The following is a 16,682-nucleotide window of genomic DNA, read 5'->3' as shown; positions in this document are numbered from 1 at the left end:
CCCGTAACTTAAATTTGATGTCCGCACTCGGCTGCCGTAGTTCATGTGTTCTCGTTTGAATCGAAGTGGCGAGAAGCCTATAACCAAAGTTGCTAGCTAACTGTTAAAGACGTTTTATATTTTACAAACGTTTGAAACGTTAATACAGCTAATAATTATGAATGTTCAACCATCTAACCCGAACAATCCGATAGTGTTTTTCGACGTCACTATTGGTGGCCAGGTGAGTACCGAAGTAACTTACCCTTGCTAGCTAATAGATTCCTAGCCAAATGCATCTCGTGTGAAATTCGAATAACCGTGCGTATATAGCTCATTTGGGACCAATTTTAGTCAGTTTGAAGGTATCCCAGTTATCGTAAGAACATGAAAGTTATTTAAACCAGTCTTGCTACCTAGCTTGTTAGTTCTCATGTTTTTAGCTAGCTATCATGTCTGGAGTGCTGTCTGCTTGCTCGCCTATTAGCACAATACCTGTTGTTAGTTAAGTGCTAAATTATTATTAGAAATGATTAGAAATAAAGTACTTTTTTTCTGTGATACAATAGCGCTATTTTCTTAAAGATATAGCACTTTTTATTCCTGTACTGCATTGACGTTTCTCCGCTTTTGTAAATCACTATGGATAAGAGTGTCTGCTGAGGGATTGTAATATGATGTAATGTGTACAAACTGAAGATATGTAAATAGATCCTGGTACACTATATGGCCGAAAGTATCTGGACTCTCCTTGGTCTGGGGCTGTTTTTCATGGTTTGGGCTAGGCCCCTTAGTTCCAGTGAAGGCAAATCTTAATGCAATTACATTCTAGGTCATTCTGTGCTTCTGACTTTATGGCAACTGTTTAGGGAAGGCACTTTCCTGTTTCAGCATAGCAATGTATCTGGGCACACAGTGAGGTCCTTATGGAAATGGTTTAGTCAAGATCAATGTGGAAGAACTTGACTGGCCTGCACAAAGCCCTGACCTCAACCCTATTCAACGTCATTGGGATCAATTGGAAAGCCAACTGCGAGTCAGGCCTAATCGCCCAATCAGTGCCCAACCTCAAATTCTCTTCTGGCTGAATGTAAGCAGATCCCAGCAGATATGCTCCAACATGTAGTAGAAAGCCTTCTCAGTTCTGAGTCAAGCTTTTCATAGCAGCAAAGGGTGGACCAACATCATATTAATGCCTATAATTTTAGATGAGATGTTGGATGTCAGGTGTCCACATACTTTTGGCCATGTAGTGTATTTTTGATATGATCCTAGCTGTTTTCCTGCATATAGCAAGCATACGCTTATGCTGCACATGCATTCTGAGGACAAATGATTACATGATGCCTTAAGGAACCATGGGCAGTTAGTTAGTCTCTTCACATTCTTTAATGTCTTGCACTGAAAATATGCATAATATGTGAATCATCCAGAATTAGCATGTCTCTTAAGCGTATGAATAATGTAATGCTTATGTAATGATTATATCTGTCCATGTTCTGAACCTTAGGATAGGCGGGCATTTGGTTGTGTTTACATTACCTTTGGGTATACTGTCCTTGGCTTACTTTCTCGGCTCAGCTGTCAGATGAACATAAGCCTGTTTATTGGGGTGCTATGGACTGAGGAATTAGGGTGTTTTCTTGTTGTGTTTTGCTGTGGTGAAAAAACAAACTTGTGGGAAAGCTACTGAAAGAACAGAGGATGACAATCTGTGTTGCTTATATATTAATAGTGGTAATAATGATTATACAAACAATGGCAATGAAACGACAACCATAATAATAATAACGTTCTTTATATAGCACATTTTACAAAAACATTGCTGCTGAAATGAAGAAAGTGTTCTGTGGAGCCTGAACCTTGTTCATGGCGCTCAGGTGTGTGGGAATTTGCAGTTACACAACCCCGTCGGTCGGCAGTAGGAATGAGGTCGCTATGCCTCCTTCGAGGCGTGACTCCTCCGACCGTGATTCCGGCGCCTAACGAGGGTGCTGTGTGCGCCTCGTTAAGCAGCCGTCCACTTTGCCGCTTCCTCAACATGCCGGCCGTGCTCCGATCCGGCAGGACCTGGGCTCGATCCCAGGTCTTTGGCGTGCAACTGCATTCAGTCCAACACTTTCATTTTGACAATTTTAAGGAAGAAGAGTAAAACAAATACCAAGTCACCGCTGCAGTGAATTTTAATATTTATTGTCATTGGCAAGAATCAAAACTGGTTTACAATTTAGCAGATTTTTTGGGTCAGCAACATGGATAATCTTATATGCAGTGTTCGCGTCAGATAGGCAGGAGCCTTTCAGTGGTGCTGCTGTCAGACAGGGTGTAGATGTCATGGGGCAGCTTCTCCTGGAGGCTGGTTTCCACCCCTCCGTTGCCATGGTGCCAGTAGTGGCTCCATGCGCAGGTGTCGCCGAGGAGGTCGCCGCAGGGCCCCGCCTCCTTTCTCCTGTACCAGAGCGTGGCTCCGGTCAGGAGGCTGTTGGCGCACAGCAGCCACATGACGTTGACGGTCAGGTGAGAAGGAACGGCCATGTTGAGGAGCATGGCGACCGTGTTCAGCACCAGGTATGGGGCCCAGGTCCAGGCGAACCCCAGGGTGAGGCTCAGGAGGAGGGGAACGTCTGGCCGGCCCTCCTGCTGTGCCTCCCGGTGCCCCCTCAGCGGTGCGGGACCGAAGGGCACTTTCCTCCATGGCGCGGGCAAGGGAGCGCAAACACACTGCCTGGGACACGCTAACACTGCCTTAAAGAGCCTGGGCTCCCTGTGGCAGTAGAAGAGCAGCACACAGGGCACAGCCAGGCACAGCCCTGTGCAGAAGTAGGTCACCACAGAAGAGTACTGCACCATGCAGACCAGCTCAGTCTGCTCCTGCTCACTGACTCTGATGGCCTGGCTGATGGTGCAGCGGTAGGAGTAGAGGCCAGCCAGGGCCCAGACGGACAGCACCTGCGTGCAGTAGCAGAGGGCCCTGCCGGGGGTGAGGGGGCGGCCGCTGTGCCCTCCGTGGACCAGGCTGCCGGCGTAGTCCAGGGCCCCCAGCAGCAGGAACGGGACGGGGAGCAGGGAGTAGACGGTGGAGACGTGGGACATGGCGAAGCACAGAGAGGCGGAGGCGCCGACGCGGCCCCTGAGGGCCCAGGAGCCCGCCATGGCGGCGAGCAGCAGGGCGTCTGCCAGGCACAGGGAGATACCGCAGACCCCCACCAGGGAGCGCCGCAGACTCCGGCCACAGAACGCCAGGCAGCACGCGTTCAGCCACACCTTGAACACCATGATGGCCAGGTACTGCAGGCCGTTGTCCTGGAGACTGCTGCCGTCCCAGGCCAGTGTCTCCAGCACAGCCAGCATCTTCCAGCCGCTCCCGTTGCACCTGAGCATTCTGTGTTCAGTCCCCAGTCATTCCACTCGCAGCGCCCTCTCTGTGGTCAGGTTCTGTCTGTAAGAGAGTGTGCAGTAGTACAGTGCACCTTTGCCTCTGTCACACTGGCACAGGGTAAAATGCATTTTTTTGAACACCGTATTTAAACTGTACTTTTCTCAAGCCTGTCTCACTGGAGATGCTCTTGTCTTGTATTGTGTCACATGCACATGCTAGTTTGCCTTTCTCCCAGTCCTATGGAGGGGGTAGTGGATCCATTGTGCTCCAAGTTGCTGCTCTACACCACACATTTAAGGGGGATTTGTCTTTCAGACTGTGATGTTATAAAGACATTAAATCATAGCCTATTCTCTTTAATGACCTCCTTGGGCATTTGACAGGACCCACATATGGGCGGGCAGGTCTGTTTTGTTAGGTTGATAGGTAGTTCGTTTGTGGTGATTCTGAGAAAGTGGAGTTCAGTGAACAGTCACGCCTATTAGATCATTTTTAAAGGTAAATAATTCCCTCACGATGAATGCACTCATAAAGATCATCATCTCAGTGCCTTAAGGCATTTGCAGGTCTGTATGAAAACATTCCCTTCTCAGTTCTCAGTTCTTACAGTGATGGCTCCCTCATAGGCAAGAACCTACCTTACATACTGTGTGTTCATTTCTGCGGTGTGTGTGCGTGTGTGCGTGTGTGAGTGCACATCATTTCAGGTGGCTTGGACTGTGTTTATGTTATTCAGCTAATTTGTGTTTAAACCTGGGTTTTTGCAGGTTTGGGCTTAAGACGCTAACACCCTAGTAATAAGTCTGGATAAATTTTGAGCTCTCTTTGTGAAATGGTAAATCCTACGTTTATCCCAAAATGTGAACAAGTTGATCTTAACTCACTTTCACTTTATTTGAAACAGGGACAGGGTTTCTATTACATCTGTTCCTTTGTCATGTTGAGTTTCATATCAATATTGACTGTAAGCTTAGGGTTGTAACTAGGCAGCTGTTTCGTAGGTGACTTAGGTGCATTAACTGTCTTAACTACTGCTTGTATTTTTTCCATAGATTGCGTTGTTGCCGTTCTCGTTGTTAGTGTTAATCAGTTTAACCTTCAGGGTCCAAGTTGAACTATGCGGTTGTTCCCTGCACTTGGACCGGTACTTCTCTCTAGGGTTTTTCGACACACTTGTTCCTGGTTATGGTTATACACTTTGTTGTACGTCGCTCTGGATAAGAGCGTCTGCCAAATGCCTGTAATGTAATGTAATGTAATATAGAGAACCAGAAGTTGGTTAATATTTATTTCTAAAATAAACATTTGTTATCAAGTCATCAAGCAAATCTGGTGCAACAGTTCACGTCGCCTCTTTGCTATATAGCCCACATAAGACTGGCATTGAATTGGCGTGGTGGCGCACAGAAAGGCCATCCCGTGTAGAGTAGGTGTCATATTTTACTCCGCACTTGAATTCGGTAACCTTAACCGCTTTGCTGTCGGTTTTAGCTTCAGTTGTATTCAATTCAAGAGGCCTAATGGAGCTGCCTGTCAGGTTTGTTTTTCCATTTTGCAATCAGGATTTTGTTTACATAAAGGAAAGGGGTTTTGGGTACATTTATTTATTTAACGCTTGCATTTGCACAAGGTTGAGTAAAGGATTTAAAGAAGGCATGTGCACTAATGCTGGGGTTGCTTTATTTATCTGTAGGCAAAATTATCATTTCAACCTGCCAAACTCAGAACCAGAACTATGCAGAGACTTCTCTTAACCTATCTGCTCAAAGTAACAAAGTTTAAATGTTACTTTTTATACAAATGAACTTGTGTGCTCATCTGAAATTTACTTGCAGTTTGTGGTATTGTATAAAACAAGGAAGTAACAGCCAAACACTGGCCATTGTTATCAGCCGTAGAATTTGTATGCATTTCTCTAATGCAAACTCCACGCACTGCTTCTTATAACAGTGTTTTACTCTTTTTAGTGTGATAGCTAATGAACATACGAACCCTAAAGTTTGCATTGTTATTTAAGCTTTTGACCCTTGACTCATTGAACAGACAAGTTTTACAAATTAGCATTCAAATTAATTCTGTTAACGGCTGAATTAACAAAAAATAAAGTGGACTGTAGATCAGTGTTCAGTTAGCAGTAGTCAAAACTTATCAACCAAGAGCTCATTGTAAGAGCTCATAATAACCCTCTTATGGAGTAGGCTATATACTCAAACATTTTGAATTCGCCACATTTTTTAAAGAAAACGCCCAGTACAGTGATCATATGGCAGCTAAAGTGGCTGTGTTCAGTCACTTTTCTTTTTCGCAAACGCGTTGAGTCCTGCCCTTGCAGGCAACTGCATTGACCGCAATGCTAACGGTGACATAAGTGCCAAGAGCGCGAGTAAGCGAAAGAACGCCACAAAGATGAATGAAACGGTCTTAGTCTGTACCTTAGCGGCGTCTGTAGTTCTCAGTGTACCCGCTGCAGCGAAGGCGGTCTGTGCTCCTGCAGATGTGCTCTGCTTCCATCAGGCGTGCTGTGCCCGGCGTGACGTTTATGAGACAGGGCTGTTGGCAAGTCACTGATGCCCTGGCCTGGGTGTGTCCCAGGTGTCTACCTGGGACACACCCACCCATATCGTCTTTAGTGGGTGGCTGGCATGCCCCGTCCCCTGGCAGCTTGAGACAGCACATGTGTTTCCATTTTGTAAGTATTTTCAGAGAGCTAAGAAGCGGTTGTTTAGATCTGTAAACAGTTGTACACAAGGACCTCTGCAGACTGTATGTCTGTAATCTAAGTTCTTAGGTTTGCTCTTAGTACACATTACAGTTGTTGTTCTCATTGTATGCTCGTAGTGTAACTGGCAGGTATCCAGCTTGGTTAACATACTTGTGTGGCTGCTTTTTCTTATCACCGTTGTGTGCTGCGTGCAGAATTTGTAACATTTACATACGACCTGATCTAGCACTGAGGCTATTTTATCAGAACGTGGATACGCATGTTTTAGGCTACATTTAACGTATTTTAAAAAGGAACACGGCATATTTTCATTTTTTGTTATATTTTTAATGCATTCAAAAAAAGAAGAAAGTCTGTGAACTCCTACCTGTCAGCTAGTGTATGTGGACCTTCACCGTGGACCTGCACACAGTTGTCTGGCTTCCTTTATTGTACTGAACTGAGACTGGCTTTCCTTATTGTGCTGACTGAGACCCCCCCCCCCCCCACACCCCCTCCTCAAATGGATGCACTGGGACCATCCCACCGGTCTGAATCTGTTTGAGAGAATCTGCTGCTGGCTTCAAGTGCTGTATTGCAGCATTGATGCAGAAGGACAAATAACTCTTTTCATTGGGGCTGAATGACCCCCCCCCGCACGCGCGCCCGGCCCACACTGTGCGGTGGCGACTCGAGGCTTGTACGACCCTGTCTTCATTCTGGTCTGACTCGGGGTGAGCTGCGGGGTGGAAGCATATGGCCCACTTGCTAATGCCCATTGACCCTTGGGTCAGTCAGATGCACAGAGCCTCTGAACCATCAACCCACCCGCCCGCCCGCCCGCCTGGTTCCCCTTCATTCCTCCCTCCTCCGGTCCCTCAAATTATGCCCATAGATCAGGGTTTGGCCCGATGCATTCTGGAGCCGTCGCTAAACCAGCGTGAATCTGGACTGCACCTAATCCAGTGTTATTTATACTTTCTAACATTAACAGAGCAGTGTTTTTTATTTGCCTTTTGGGAGGAACACAATGGGAGCTCCTGTTAGAAAATCAACATTGATTATGATTAGGCTAACTGAGCGCCTGAGCAAACTCCGCAGCGAGGCAACGGACTCCATTCCCAGAATTTCCCCTTTGTTGTGGAACAAAGGGGGTGTTTTTCGCACATTGTCCTCATTTCTTTTCCAAACTGAGCATGAGGCAAATGAGGGTACGCTCTGTTGTGTTGCTCGGGCAATCGTGATACCCAGCGAGTGGTGAAAACAGCCCAGCGTATCACTGGAGCTGCACTACCACCCATACAGGACATCTTTGACAAGAGATGTCTGAGGAGAGCCCGCTGCGTCACCTGGGACCCATCACACCCCTGCCACCACCTGTTTGACCCCCTGCCACCTGGTAGTAGATACTGGATCATACAGTCACGGACCAGCAGACTAAAGAACAGTTTCTTTCCAAGAGCTGTAAAGCTAGTGCCCCCACCCCCACGCACCCCACACACTGATTACTAAGCCTGAGTATGGACACGGGTTGGGCAATAACAGGAATTTTTAATGGCACCGTGCAGTACTTTTTACCAATGACGACTTGCACTTTTTATACATAACTTAAAATTTTCTAAAACTATTTTCTATTGTTATTTTTATTATTTCGTTTTGTTTGTGTTTTTATGTCTAAAACTGTCTTGAAAGTGTGTTTTTTAAATTGTGTCAGTGTCTGCACTATGCTTTTGTGTTATGTTTTTAAATTGAATTGAATTGAATATTGATGGGAGTTTTGCAAGAGAAATCCAAAAGCCCGAAATAGAATTAAAAAAAGAATACGTTTATTTTATTAAACATATCTTGGTTGAGTTGAGTGTTTAATTGGTTGAGTTTGCTTAAAGTGTCTGTTTCAGTGAAGGGAATATGTACACAGTAAAGCCTCGGCCACACCTGCAGTGTTTGTTAGCCTCATATATATGTGTATATATATATATATATATATATATATATATATATATATAATTTTTCTTTTTAAACTTTTTTTTAATTTACTTTTTTGAGAACTTGCTCATATTTGTCCCTAAAGAAATTGTCATAGTGTGCTAATAACCAGTGTCTTTTTATATTAGTAATAATAATAAGCATAATTATACCATAGTAAGCATCCCATTTCTTCCACAATCTCAGAGGCAGGCATACATAAATTAAATCAACAAATCACATTCACAAAAGCCAAAATAAACAAAAAACATTTCGGCCTACTGTACACACTTCTCAGCAACGCCATTGCATCGCTCGCTTTTAAGAGTGGAGTGCCATGAGATTGTGTACATTTGGAGAGTGTAAGGGAAGGAAAAAGGAAAATGCTGCTTTAATGTAACAATGTGCAGAATTGTACCCATTAAGGCGAAGCTCTGTGTAGTTGTGGCTATCATTATTATAGCACTTGCAAAGTCCTGCATATGCTAATATATTGACACGGGTAAAATAACCATAGAGGAAAAAAAAAACAAGTGCTGAACATGCTCTGAAAGTTATATTCAAATTTGGAATTTTAATTGTTTCACAAGTTGTGTTTTCTTGGTTTTCCAGGAAGTCGGGCGAATGAAGGTAGAGCTGTTTGCTGATGTTGTTCCCAAAACTGCAGAGAATTTTCGGTAAGAGCTGAAACGCATGTGATTATTCCCTCAGACTGTGTGTGCCTAGTGGCAGGATGAGCAGCTAAATGTTTGTGTGACTTAGGCCTCCGTACAACATTTTTACCGCCCGAACAGAACTTAACAGAACAGAACTGAATTTAAATGTACGCTGTCATGCTTAGTTACTGCCACGGTGAAGGCGTCTTCTTTATATTGTCATATGTTGTATTGCATGGAGGAACAACCCTGTGAACGGTTCCCGTGTTGATGTTCACAGCACCAATGCTAAGTACCGTACCTGATGGTATCGGGGACGGCCAAGGCATGTATTTCTGTGCTCCAGTAGCGGTGTGTGGACTGAAGAAATATGTGAACTGCACATCTGAATTATAATGCTCCCAGAATTGGCGGTGTCTGACCTGAGCATATCAGGCTATGCACAGACAATATCCTTAAAACCATATTGTGCAGAAACTTTGAAAGATCTGGAGTTGGGAGTAGGCATATTGTTGGAAAGCAAGTATCAATTTGTACAATTTTACATAACCTTTTATTTTATCAAATTTACTGCTGATTCCACTCTTAATTATTTGCTAATTTTTATCTCCCCTTTGTTCTTTTGTAGGCAGTTCTGCACTGGAGAGTTTAAGTGAGTGAAACTTGGAGTCTCGTTTCTCATTGATGCTGGTGCAAATGCCATATATGTGCATTTCTGTTGGTCTGACGTCTCCATTCCTATTTTTAAAGGCACAATTTGATTTGTTTTTATGTCATAAGACATAAAAACAAATTTTTCATAGACACTATATGGCCAAAGGTATGTGGACACCTGAACATCACACCCATATTTGCTTGTGAGCATCTCATTCCAAAACCATGGGTATTAATATGGAGTCGATCCCCACTTTGCTGCTATAACAGCGTACACTATTCTGGGAAGGCTTTTTGGAACATGGCTGCAGGGATTCGCTTCCATTCAGTCACAAGAGCATTAGTGAGGTTGGGCACTGATGTTCCGGTTCATCCCAAAAGATGTTCGATGGGGTTTAGGTCTGGGCTCTGCAGGCCAGTCAAATTCTTCCACACCAAACTCGGCAAACCATTTCTTTGTGGACCTCCATTTGCACGAGGCCTTCTCATGCTGAAACAGGAAAGGTGCCTTCCCCAAGCTACTGCCCCTAAGTTGGAAGCGCATAATTCTCAAGAATGTCATTGTATGTACAAGATTTGCCTTCACTGGAACTAAGGGGCCTAGCCCACACCATGAAAAACAGCCCTAGACCATTATTCCTCCTCCACCAAACTTTACAGTTGGCACTATGCATTTGGGCAGGTAGTGTTTTCCTGGAATTCGCCAAACCCGGATACGTCCGTCAGACTGCCAGATAGCCTTGTGTGATGAATCACTCCAGAGAAAGCGTTTCCACTTCTCCAGAGTCCAATGGCGGTGTGCTTTACACCACTCCGGCCGTAGTTTGGCTTTGCACATGGTGATCTTAGGCTTGCGTGTGGCTGCTCGGCCATGGAAACCGTGACGATTGAACAGTTGTTGCGCTGACGTTGCTTCCAGAGGCAGTCTGGAACTCGGTAGTGAGTGGTGCAACCGAGAACAGACTAGTTTTACGCACATCGGCACTCTGCGGTCCCGTTCTGTGAGCTTGTGTGGCCTAAACACTTCGAAGCTGAGCTGTTCTTTCTCCTGGACCTTTCCACTTCACAATAACAGCACAATGACTTGTGACATCCCATGACAGTGCCACGTTGAAAGTCACTGAGTTCTTCAGTACGACCCATTTTACTGCCAGTATTTGTCTATGGAGATTGCATGGGTGTATGCTTGATTTTATGCACCTGTTAACAATGGGTGTGGCTGAGGTAGCCAAACCTGCTGATTATTAGTGTGTCCACATAATTTTGGTCATGTAGTGCATCTCATCCCAGCCTGGCCTTTAACACATTTAACCATGTCGCTTCACTAGGTTGACCCTCTCAAAAATAGCTTTACAAAATTAAATTATTTTTTACTGGTGTAAAAAATGACTTTGCTCTTTCTTAGAAGTGTAATAAAATGTAGTGCTATTAGATATCCCCATACCTGAATAAATTGTGAAATGTAGAGCATGAGAGTGTTGAGCAGTACTTGCTTGTGTAGTCTTTCAACAAACATGACAAATGCTGTCAGCTGAGATGCATGTTTTTAATGAACTTACTTCCATTCATTTTATTTCATTCTTAAAATGTTGTTCTGAAATATTCAGTTAACAGCTGTTTAGTGCAAATTGGGAATATAATTTATTATGTGAAAGTACTTTCATAATTGCATTGTTTCTGAGGGGAACATATGGCCATGCAAACAATAATACAAATCATTCTGTGCTGCATAAATATTTCTCTACAGGAAGGATGGTGTGCCCATTGGATTCAAAGGCTGTACATTTCACAGGTATGGCAGACTACTTGCATGTGATCTCTTTCCAGGTCCTTCATAGTATTTTCTGAGTGCCCTCATATACTCACTATGTAAGTCACGCTGGATAAGAGCGTCTGCTAAATGCCTGTAATGTAATGTACTTATCTTTAACGCGACGTGAATCTTGACGTGAATTAATTTTATTATTGATTTTATGGCCAATAATGCGCACCTAAGAATGCACTTGGTGGTTGATTGAATGCTGAGGGGGAAAAAAACAGCTGAGAATATTGAGCTTATTCACCAAGTCCTGTTGGGACCCCTTTTTAGAAAGTTACCTCTGGCTCAAATTCAACGTGCTGTCAGACATTAGCCCTGTTCATTCCTGTCTCAGAGATACTGTGTGTGGAATTCGCTCCTCTGTCGATGGATTCTGCTTCTCTTCCTGACATGAGCACAATAGAGCTCCATTTGTGGTCTGCTTTTAAATGATGTCGGGGTTCTATGCAAAAGGAAGTTCTGATAAAGCAGCCAGCGTAGCTTGCTTAAAGAAAGAACCCTGGTGTAATCTTCAGTCATTATATCGACAGCAATTACCTGCAAACTACATATCAAGCCACTTGCTCTGTACGTGCCTATTGTTCTTCATGCGTATACATTACGTTCCACGTACTTCATTCATAAAAACATAACTGCATCCAGGTATCCAAGACAATCCCGTGCCAATAGGCCAGATCCAGGTTGTACGTTATGTGGCCGAGGTAGAGCTGGTGGGCCAGCGATATCTCAAACATTCCTCTTTTCATCAGGCATGCTTTATGACCATTCCCCCTGTGCTGGTGGTGGTCAGGTATTGATGAAGATTTAGTAATGGCGGGGGAGCAGTGTCGTCAAGGTCACGCACATGCAAACGAAATTGCCTGAAGAAGGGCTGTGAGACTGAGAATCAGTATAAAGGGGTGTGTGAGAATGTATTCAAAAGGAAAGCACGAGAGTCCGTGAAAATGGGTGAATAATATACATTTGGAAAAAACAATCCCTGCACAGAAGGAAACCTTGTTTTAAAACTGTGTGCCTGTGTGTCCCTCAGCCTCTTTGCACTGAGAGTCTGCTTTAAAAACAGACCTAAAAGAATCCATGTTGTGGATTTAGGCTAGGGCTTTGAGAAATGTATAATGTGTGCTTGCTCTTTTTCTGCTTATGAACTTTTATGTGGATTCTTCTCAGGGTGATCAAGGACTTCATGATCCAAGGAGGAGACTTTGTGAATGTGAGTGTTTGTAAGTGCCAATGTTTCACCCATAGAGTGTGAGCTGACTCAAGGGGTGACATATTTTAGAAATGATTTATTCTGAAAGAATAAACAGAAAACACGATATTGTGAGTCGGCTGGTCCTCGGTGGTTTATTGATTCAGGTGTGAACTGCCGACTGAAGAACGCAGCGCAAGCCCACAGCTTGTATACCCGCAGGTGACCTCCTGCCTTTTATACTCAAATGCCTGACATTGAATGGGGGGTGTCTGTAAACATGCAAAATAAAGTGCATACATATAAAATAACACATTTAAGTAAGTGGGCAATTACATATGAATATTCTGTGCCACACCAGCAACAGCTCTCTGACTGGTTCATTTATTCATTTTTACTATATTATAATATTTGTTCTCTGTATTGCCAGCTTATGTGCATCTCTCTTCCTTACCAAGCATCAGTATGTTATGTTTAACTGTGCCGCACTGAGAATCTCCCTTCAGTGCTCACAGTAAGAATATTATCAAACATTAAAGTCATATGTAAATTAGTATTAGAGCAGTGGTTCTTAACCTGGGTTCGGTCGAACCCTAGGGGTTCGGTGAGTCGGTCTCAGGGGTTCGGTGGAGCCTCCGCCGCAGAGGTCCACCCCTCAGTCTAGTCTGCAGTTAGTGGGCACACACACTATTTTTTACTAAAGAAGGGTTCGGTGAATGAGCATATGAAACTGGTGGGGTTCGGTGCCTCCAACAAGGTTAAGAACCACTGTATTAGAGGGATGACGTATCCATTGTAGTCACTGTAGCCAATAAATAGGTTCGAAGTCCTGCATTTTTTGTGTGTCGACATAGAGGCTTGGCATTTGCACCTGCTCATTTTTTTTACATTTTTTTTATTTTTTATCTTGGCAGTCTTATTTGGTTCACTATTATTTATATCTTGCATCAAGACAGGCTTTTAGCATCCATTTACAAGCATATATACCTAAAGGTGTTTTTTTGGTTGTTTTACTTCTCGTCTGCAGTTATTTGTATTAGCCTTTAATTATACAGGCTAGGTTGACTGAGCACTCGTGCTCTTTCACAGCAACGCCCTGCTAATGCCCCCCAGGTAGCCTAACCTGCTGTGAACTGGGCCAGAAAGAAAGCCCAGCCTCTGTCCCAGAGCTGCACAGATGGCCACTTACATTCTCCAAAATACATTTTGGACACCTCTGCCTATTTTGGTGTGTCTGAGTCTGTGTTTTTGTGCACATTTTTACTAAAGTACTGAAATATTTGACCAGCTGGCAGAGGGACAAGCCAATTTGAACAGTCACATTCTACCATGATGAGACATGGAGTTTCCTGCCAACTGAAACCATCTCCCCCATAGAAAAACGGGTTTAAGTTTTGTCATTGTCATGATGCTGCCGAAGTGCCATCACAGGCCATTAAACTCTCAGCCCATATATGAAATCACCTCCATTTGCTGTGGAGTTTGATTCTCTGCCATGGCACTTCCGGTACTGTGGTTCCATCTATAGCTGTAAAACGGAATGCTCTCTCCCTGTTTGAATAAAGTCGAAAAAACAAAGAAACAAAATTCATACTGCCCACTTTATTTAAAAAAGAAAAAAGCTGTCTCCCAAATGCGACATTGTATATGTTCTCCTCTTGCCCCCCCTTGTGGTCATTTTTGCAATGGCAGCCAAGTAGTTTGCCTCTTTTTCCCCAGGTGAGAAATGAGTCCAGACCATGTGTATACTCTGACAAAACCTAAATGGCAATTGATTGATTGTTTAGTCACCTTAAAAACTTGAATGTCATATTAAAAATAGCACAGTAGTTATTACCTCAAAAGTTAAAGGTCAGTGAATGCTTGAACAGATTAAGTTACCATTTGCAAATGGTTCAAGCCATGAAGTAACCTTGAGTTTTACAGCGTAGGATTTGGTACATACTAGTCTGGTAGTGCTCTGGTCCAAATAATGTTGTTTAGTGTTCATGTTTTAATTGTATTCTGTTGTCTGTTTAAATGGTGTTGTATTATTTCCTTGTCACTGCTGTTTGACAAACTCTTTGAACTGTGTGGATTAATCCAGCATTGTCTATCCGTGTAAACATTTTCATGCTTTTAAGTTTGTGTGCGTGTGTGTGTGCGCGCGTGCACATGTTATTTTCGTAGGGTGATGGCACTGGTATATGCAGTATCTACAGGGGTCCCTTTGCAGATGAAAACTTCAAAATGAAACACTCTGCTCCAGGACTCCTGTCAATGGTAAGGTCCTTCATGTGCTACAGAATGAGATCACATGGCCCACTCCATCTCCCTTAGTCACAGTAATGTAATGAGAGATGGCAGTGTCCGAGACTTTCTAATCTGTAACCAGCACCTTTTAAAATGGCAAGAAAATCATATTGTCAAAGGCTCAGTAGGCCCTCCTTTTGTCAAGTGTGCAATATCCGCCCCACCAAAGAAAGGTGCTATAAAACCTCCACAAATTGTTTTTTGTTTTTTTTCCCAGGCAAACAGTGGCCCTGGAACCAATGGTTGCCAGTTTTTCATCACTTGCACCAAGTGTGATTGGCTGGATGGGAAGCACGTGGTTTTTGGTGAGTGGGTCCCAGGACAGGACATGGTCTGAATGGAGGTCATTCCTTTCATATTTATTATCACATTAGCTATTCATTAACAGCCATGAATTCTCTTCACTTTGTTAAAAGGTGTCACATTTTGTCTCTGTTTTTATTTAATTTTAGGGAAAGTGGTAGACGGTTTGCTTGTCATGCGAAAGATTGAGGTAAGTTACAGACTCTTGGTGATTTTATGTCGATTGATGACGGTGTTATTGTTCTAAATTTTGGATATAATTCAGACTGAGCCAATGCTAACTGTGTCCTAGAGGTCACACAAGTCAAAAACAAATAGCCACAGTGTCATCCAGATATAGAGCTTCAGTCAGCAGGCTAACCTCAACTAGCAGCGCCTCTGGTCGACTGAGCACTAGCATTCTGCCAGTGTCTGCTGTATTGTCTTCCAGCTCAATAGCAGCAGGACCTTGGCTGCCAGATTTCAGAGTGGAATAGCAGCAGTTGGCTGACTATGCATTTCAGAGGATAGGCATGCCAGTCTGTCCCCTCCCAAATTTACAGATGTTGCAGCAATGAGACACACAGTTGCAACTGGGGGAAGACTATGTTATTTTTTTGGTGGTGTTCTTGGGGAAATTTTAGAAAAACACGCTACTTTCAGTTGTAACCAGCAGTTAGCATACATGAAGTTTTCGACTAGAGTTTCCACTAGAGTTTCAGTGGATGCTTTGAGTGATGGAGGCTTTCTACCCCCCCTTTCCTCTCCAGAATGTGCCAACAGGACCCAACAACAAACCCAAGCTTCCCATTGTGGTTGCCCAGTGTGGGGAGATGTGACCCTGTCCCCATAGAGACAGCTCATGTGTGCTGCCTCCTCTGGTGAATCTGCAGCTCTGCAGCTTGGCATGGAGAGTGGAGGGGCATCTTCAGCAATTGTTCTGTTTTTCAGTCCTGTCCAATGGTGCAAATACTTCAGATTAATTTGAAACAATAAATATTTCTCATCAAATGTGTTTGCATTGCAAGCACTTATTTTTTTAATTCTTAAAAAAGAAATGTCCAAATTTTAGAAATATTGATAGCATATCACTAGAATAACATCCATTGTGAAAATATAATTCTGGGTCTTAACTTTGTAAAGACTGTTTAAGTATTTATGGTTGCAGGAATTGGTAAGAGATGAATCCTGTCATTTGGTCTAATCGGTATGAACACTTAGATGATAAACACTGAAGGTGTTAAAAGGTAGATTTACAACTGGGGGCTTGCTCTCAAATACCCAAGGATTTCAGTCTGCTAGTATCTTCGTATTTTTATTTTGTCTTTTTTTATCTTTTATATCTTATAATAATTTGCAAATATACCGTGTATTTATCATTGGCCCAAATGATAATGAGACAAGACAACTGAAACATGAAATCACATGGATGTAGATTACTTTAGATTTGGGACTGATATTGTATGTACTTCAAGCCTTTCCCCAGCTGATCGGTCAGTAACAAGGACTTGCTCATTAGTTACCTTGCTTCACTGTTGTGTACAAACTGATTAAATAAATGTTTTGATAAAAAAAGTACTTCTTTACTCACAGTTTTTGTTCAGAGAAAGTTGAGGTTAATGAAAGTTCACATCATACCCAAGATTTTATTTCTATTCCATTAGCTGTTGAGAATGCATAATTTTTTTCTAATTTTCCTTATTTTTTTTTTTACACTTGACTGTACTGTCACCTTGACAGTGACGTCAGTGTCATTTTGCTCTTGC

General features: G+C 43.2%; 2 protein-coding genes across 3 annotated transcripts; one reads left to right on the top strand and one right to left on the bottom strand.

Annotated features, from left to right (window-relative positions):
- The first annotated feature begins 11 nt into the window (after window positions 1-11).
- Window positions 12-16,494, top strand: ppih (peptidylprolyl isomerase H (cyclophilin H)). 2 transcript variants are annotated; one of them, XM_035383325.1, is made up of 9 exons: window positions 12-223; window positions 8,637-8,701; window positions 9,309-9,332; window positions 11,082-11,126; window positions 12,321-12,363; window positions 14,512-14,604; window positions 14,852-14,939; window positions 15,087-15,127; window positions 15,687-16,494. In XM_035383325.1, the coding sequence occupies exons 1-9, from the start codon at window positions 158-160 to the stop codon at window positions 15,753-15,755; spliced, it is 534 nt and encodes a 177-aa protein (XP_035239216.1). In that variant the 5' UTR covers window positions 12-157; the 3' UTR covers window positions 15,756-16,494. The 2 variants fall into 2 exon arrangements, with proteins under 2 accessions (XP_035239216.1, XP_035239217.1); XM_035383326.1 differs by lacking the exon at window positions 12-223 and adding an exon at window positions 4,729-4,895.
- Window positions 2,155-6,561, bottom strand: si:dkeyp-100a1.6. The gene is made up of 3 exons (XM_035383323.1): window positions 6,448-6,561; window positions 5,791-6,019; window positions 2,155-3,418 (listed from the first exon to the last, which is right to left on the bottom strand). The coding sequence occupies exon 3, from the start codon at window positions 3,358-3,360 to the stop codon at window positions 2,260-2,262; it is 1,101 nt and encodes a 366-aa protein (XP_035239214.1). The 5' UTR covers window positions 3,361-3,418; window positions 5,791-6,019; window positions 6,448-6,561; the 3' UTR covers window positions 2,155-2,259.
- Window positions 16,495-16,682: the final 188 nt, after the last annotated feature.

The sequence above is a fragment of the Anguilla anguilla genome, chromosome 11 (genome assembly GCF_013347855.1).
Source record: "Anguilla anguilla isolate fAngAng1 chromosome 11, fAngAng1.pri, whole genome shotgun sequence".
In the NCBI taxonomy this organism is placed as follows: Eukaryota; Metazoa; Chordata; class Actinopteri; order Anguilliformes; family Anguillidae; genus Anguilla; species Anguilla anguilla.
This window is presented reverse-complemented; position numbering and strand designations above follow the sequence as displayed.